The following is a 6,525-nucleotide window of genomic DNA, read 5'->3' on the forward strand; positions in this document are numbered from 1 at the left end:
GATATTTAAATACTATGGTCAAAAGCTCTATAGTTTTTTTTTTTTATTGTCGTTGGTAAAACATATAATGCAATGCAATACAATGATGATTGAAAGTATAATAAACATTCCTCAACCGTAATTCAACCATAATTTATTAAGCTACGAGAATACTTTTTGTGCAGAAAGAAAACAAAAACAACGACTTTATTCAACAATTCTTCTCTTCCGCTACAGAATTTTCATTTTTGGGTGAACAATCCCTTTAATGAGATGGCAGAAGGCATGTAGTAGATTGTATACAACAGGTTTTTTGATCATGTTGATAATTTAGAAGCTGTAGGAATTTGTTTATCAAATATGATACTGTAGGCTTTATAAGGTTAAGTTTAGTGTTCTCTTTATGCTCCTACAGGTGAGTTGGATCCGGAGCGGATGGGTTCTGGGATCCAGTACGGCGACGCATCCCTGCGGCAGCTCAGACAGCCCCGGGGTTCTGCTGCACAGGCCAAGCAGCAGTGTAACTGTTAGGGGCCTGGGCACCCTGACCGCTAGCAGACATCAGACCGTACACACACAACCTCCCCCCTCAGGTCAGTTCAGTGTGACTGGGTTATATTAGAGTCTCTTTCTATGACATTTAGAGGAATGTTCTGGGATTACCACAAAAAAAAAAAATATTTCGACATGCTCCGACACAATAATGCGTTTACAGTGGAAACCTATGGGGCGGTATGTTACACCAATGTAATTATTAAAAAACACTATTATGAAAGCATAATTGCAAGATGTAAACTTTGTTCATTAAGTTAATTCACATTACAGTTAAAAGGAAATATAAAGTAATATATAATACTATGGATGCTCCGATCAGGATTTTTGCAGCCGATACTGAGTACCGATTTCTTGTCATGGTGATCGGCCGATACCGATTCTGATGCTTCAAGCTTTATATAGACGGTTTCATCGGGCGCACGTACCTGGCCCGGAGTTAACTTCCGGTCTGTGTTTGTTTATCAGTCTGGCTATGGCGCCGGCTACAAACGCAGTTAAAGTTAAGGTGATGAGCAGACTGAAGTTATTAATCCGCGGATTGGGTAATAAAAAATGCATTCTGATTATTTGCGGGTGGGTCGCGGGTGGATAAAATAAATCATAAATGATGCAAATATTAACTACATTTTTTTTAAATACATTTTTTTCATGAGGCAGACGATTTCGCGTGTGCATGTGTTTATTGCTGCAGTGACAGAAACAGTGGCATTCCAGATAAAGTTTGAAAGGAGTAAAGCCTGTGTTAATGCTATTGAGTAGGCTAATATGGCCAAAGAAGATATTTTGTTTTATAAATAACAGCCCATGATTAGCGTATTATGTTACCGTTATCCCTTACGGCTCCGACGAGGTTTTGTTCCGTCCTCCACGCTGTGACAACTCACAAAAGACTATTTTTTTTAGCCAAGCAGCGCGGAGAGCCGCTTCAGAAACGTGCCGCGGCTGGCTCATAAACACGAGCACTGACTAGATCGGCCGCGATCAGCTCCGGTTCCCATGGAGCCATAACGCGCCGCAGACACGCGTGCAGTGAGGAGCTCTAACGTCACTGAATCTGCTGTTAAAAATGAACCATCTATGCCTATTTATTATATCATTATGCAAAACATATGCGACAAATAGCAAATTTTTCATTGTTTCTCAAAACGTCATAGCATTTCCACACCAGCTATGACAGGACTGTGGCACCAAATAATTTATGTCCCCACGCATCATGTACGTCATCACGCGTTGACGTCATCAAATTGTGATCGGTTCGTGAGATCGGCCAAGTTAGTGAGTACCGATCGAGTCATAAAATGTGATTATCGGCCGATACCGATCTCTGGCCGATCGATCGGAGCATCCCTATATAATACACAAATCATATTTTGCTACAAAGGCGTGCATTTTCTTGATCATAAAAAACTGTAAAATCTGTAATATTGTGAAATACTATTACAAGTTAAAATCAGTGTTTACTATTTTAATATATATTAAACTGTAATTTATTTCTGTGACGCAAAGCTGGATTTTTGTTAACTGTCACACACTCCCATGAGACCATGATATTTTTTTTATGAATAGGAAGTTCAAAAGAACAATTTATTTGAGGGAAAAAAATATTTTGTAATATTATAAATGTCTTTAGTGTTAGTTTTGATCAATTGAATGTGTCCTTTTTTATTTTTAATTTAAAAAATTGTACTGACCCCAAACTTTTTAATGATAATATATCATATTTATTTAATTCAAATTGTCTAGGGTAATTGAGCATACATACACAGATAGAACTAAGTTTTGTTGAAAAGAATAATACCGTTTTTAAATGTTCTTGAACTCTTTCTTTCAGCTCCGGGTGTCTCTGGGTATGCACACCCCTTACCCCTCTCCCAAATGTGACCCTTCCACACCCAGACACATCTGGATCATTTCTTATGATGAAGTCCATCTGCAAACTTTAACCTCCGACCTCAGAAAGCTGTTCACCTAGGACAGATCTGCCTGACTGCTTAGCGAGGGGCACGGGCAGTAGAGGTGAATCACGTCCCGACTGAGAGACTGTGCGTGTTTTTAACTTCTCCTGTGATTCTTACACACACAGTTCCTTCTTATAAAGTAAACAGCCATCATCTAGACTTCACTAGACTGGGATAAGCCATTCAACGACAGCAGTAGATGAAACATTCCTAGGTCTTGAATCATTTTATACGTTGTGACATATCAGTTCTTTGTTGGTGTTAAACTGAACGTCCCCTTGATTTTCTTTTGACATTCCTAAAAATGACAAATAAGCATATGAGTGGTCTGTGTGCTGGTTAGTTGGTCACTTGTAATATGGCCAGAATGCCAAATATTGATCTTCTGAGAGAACGTACAGCCCATATGCACTCAGATATTTACACGGTTGCATTGGTTGTGTATTTAAAGAGCTTCTAAAAGCACAAAGGAGGGGAAGGGGAAAAAGAAACATCCATTCAGATCTTGTCATTCGGTCGGCACTATCTGGTGCATATCAGATGTTTACCGCCGTCTCAGTCTGGCTTGGGTTAGAGGTTATCGTCTAACTTAACCTCACCCGGCTTTCTGCACAGACCTCCTACCTTCAGATTTATTGAAATTAAGGACAATAAATCTACATTTGTTTGGCAGACACATAAAGAAATATCAAATAATAAATTTTTTTGAGATTGGTGGTTTAAAAATGCATTTCACGAAATGCCCACCTCCCATCCCCCCCAAAAAATGCGTACAAAAATAATAGCTTAAATTGAAAATTTTGGAGTCTGCATGGGTGTATCTCCCAAAAACTCAAGAACATGTTTAAATCGTATTTCAACTTGAAATCAGAGATAATATGTTTTCTAAAGAAAATAAAGGTTACTTTAGGACAATTAAGATTTTGGAACCTCCTAAATTTTCACAAAAATAAATGATGCTGATTTTAAAATATTTTATTATTAGATTACAGTGATGCAAATAGGATTTTTAATGCTTAATTTTCAGATAATAAAACGTCTCAATGCATAAACAAATTATTATAGCAAAATTTCTTTGAGACATATCTTTGTGAGATTCAACCCTGTTATTATTGAGTTAAAGTCACGTAAAAAGTGTACACTGTTAGAATGGAAGAATATTTCCGTGCAGCAACCAGCTCAGACCCTTCAGTCTGCAACACGATTAATCTTCCACTGTAGCTGTGGTGTTTAGTCGTGCATATTTTGAGTTCATTTGTCGTTGTTTCGCTCTGGTTACCCATGACGGGGAGATCTAGAGGTGATGAGCGGCGCAGTGCCCCGTTCCATCATTATGCACCACAGACAGACCTGCTTTGATCTGTGTTTTAAATGCTGTCTTTGTGATGTGTGGTTTTTCTTTTTTTCCCCTCTGCAAGTGCACTTTTTTTGACTGTTTATATACTGTACCTAGAGAATTGTAAAATTTATAGTAATTTAATGATATTAAATGAGAGAATATTGTTTGAGGAGTGATCATTCCTTACTAAAGAACAACTGAGATTAGACAAGAACATGCTGTTAGTCGTAAATATGGGGTGGGTGATCGGCTCGCCACGTCTTCTAGTTCAAGCACAGCCTTAACTGACTAACCACATGATTGTTCTACATCATTCAAGAGGCTGCCTCATGCGCTCCTAATCGTCCGAGCTCTTAAAATGTAAAATTTTTGTTTTTTGGACGTTTTTTTTCTTTAATTTTTTTTATCCACCGTGATCTTTTACGAAATTATGTGTTTGAGAGAATTAAACCATTTCTATCGATCAAAATTTTGACTCCAAGGAATATTCCAAGGTAAGCAGATGTTAAGTTAAGCTGCAGTCACACTAGACTCTGTGCGTGCAAAATTTGAACGTATACTGCGATGTTGGTAATATGACGTCACACTCATTTTAAAAACATAATTCAACATATCTAAAACAAAAAAAAAATTGCAATCTATTCCAATTTATTGCAATGCCATCTTCTGGTCAAATGCAGGAATTAATTCGACCTTGACCCTCACAGTGCATTATGGGTATTCTCTAGCCGTTTAGTGTAAATTGTCTGACATTCATTATTGCGGTTTATTATGGAATTGAATGAGTGCACTCGATAATGTCCAATTTGGTTTCAGACTCCACAACAAATGGCTGTCCGCACAAATAGTGGCCTATTTATAAGGGTATACGGGGCGATTTTGGACACAGCCTAGTACATTCTTTCTTTTAATACAGCTAAGAGTTCATGTGTGACACGAGTCTTCTATTGGTCACATGCATTCATGTGATATGAATTTGTAGAGCAGAGTTCAACAAAACTTGAAGCGAAATTCGCATGCACTTGCGTTTTCCGCATTCCACATTTAATGTAGTTTGGCAAATTTTCGCAGGTGAGATCCTGTCAGTTTAATAGGAATTCACGCAATCGTGTCGTTTCACACAAGGGAGAAAGATTTACCCCACGCAGATTTTGCAACGGGTTTAGATTGGTTATGCAGACTTGCCACATTAACAAATCAAAAGCTCAAAGGCACAATATGTAATTTTTGCCGCTGGAGGGCACGTATTCAAAATAAACAAATAGACAAAGGCGTAGTTTGATGACGCCGTGACTGAGTGTGGAATCATGGGAGTTGTCGTCTTCATCTCCACAGTCGATGCAATCCGACGGGACTCGGGCAGAAATCATGTTCATGGATGAGCTAATGATTAATTAACGTAGTAGAATGAAGCAGGGTGAGACGGAAAGCCGTCGAAGCGAAACGAGGTCGCTGAACGAGCGCGACACACGGCTCGAAAGCAGCGGAGCTTTTATTATGCCACAGTCGACCGCTTCCGCTCCTTCCGGTCGTGTGTATGTGGGGGGAAAAAGCAGCGCTGTTTTATCATTCTAGATACATTTGAAAGTTCTGTTATAATGCTACTCTGTGCGGTCGTCACCGGTCTAATAAAACCCACAGTATATTAAAGCGTCTTTGGTGTTTGCATGTTTTCTACAAAACAAAACCGGAAATCGAGGGGTTATGACGGCATTGGCAGGCGACACAATGACACTATAGACACATATAGTGTCACTGGTTAAAATTGCTTATTTCTCTGGATTTAAACATTCTTCGAAACATTTGGGATAGTGTAAGTACACAAGTCAGCAAATATATATATAACACTGTTATAGTGGTTTTTGGATATTTTAATAAAAAAATCTTACATATTGTGCCTTTAATTTTAAGATTTAAAAGTGACGACTTTTTGAGCTGTGCTTTATACATTGCTCCATTATTGACGATAGACAGTAGACCTTTTTGTCGGTGAAATTTCACCAAAATTTCGCTAATGTGACTGCATCTTCATCGGTGCAAGTCAATGGAATGAAAATTGTAGCACTGCACTGCTTTCCAGAAAACTATTTCAATTTTATGCACGTAAGGTACGGTCACATTCATCGAAATTTCATTGGCAAATTCCATGAATTTCAACAGATAACTGCTTTGTTTGAAAGTGACTACTGTGTGAGCTGTGCTTTATACATCGCTACACTATTGACAAAAAGGACCGTTTACGCCAAATTGCGGTAAAACTTTGCGGACAAAAAGGGTCAATTTTCCATTTAAGCGTTGTTGTTTTCTACATGATTAATTGACAGCATGTCACTGATGCTGCCCAATGTATTTACTTGGAATATTTTTTATGGTGCCGATATTAGTGGGTTTGAAACTTGTTAAACCCTTAAATTTACAGAGCGATGCTTTATGGTCCCATTGAAATGTGGTACGCGATGTTAAGAAGGGCGATCGCAATTATCGTTGCTCATCTAGATTTAATTTGCAGTTTATTTTAGTTGATTTATTCGCCGTTTTTTGACAATTTCGCCTGGCGAAATTTACTGTTCAGCTTTTCTTTTTCTTTTTTTTCCCCTTGTTCTCTGTGTGGGCGAAATCCATTCATTTGAATAGGAATCCACTCGATCGGGAATTTCACATGATGGTGATAGCTTTCCCCTCACAGATTTCGCA

The 6,525-nt window shown here is 38.4% G+C and overlaps 1 protein-coding gene across 1 annotated transcript in view; it reads left to right on the forward strand.

Moving 5' to 3' along the window:
* The window catches only part of rab4b (RAB4B, member RAS oncogene family), a 33,470-nt gene extending 29,010 nt beyond the window's left edge, over positions 1–4,460 (forward strand). The window contains exons 7-8 of the mRNA XM_016252915.1: positions 395–572; positions 2,366–4,460. Of these exons, the coding sequence (XP_016108401.1) occupies positions 395–510 (116 nt within the window). The 3' untranslated portion in view covers positions 511–572; positions 2,366–4,460. The remainder of the gene's footprint in view (positions 1–394; positions 573–2,365) is intronic.
* Positions 4,461–6,525: the final 2,065 nt, after the last annotated feature.

Source organism: Sinocyclocheilus grahami, unplaced genomic scaffold, assembly GCF_001515645.1.
Source record: "Sinocyclocheilus grahami isolate Dianchi unplaced genomic scaffold, SAMN03320097.WGS_v1.1 scaffold1139.1, whole genome shotgun sequence".
NCBI classification, from domain to species: domain Eukaryota; kingdom Metazoa; phylum Chordata; class Actinopteri; order Cypriniformes; family Cyprinidae; genus Sinocyclocheilus; species Sinocyclocheilus grahami.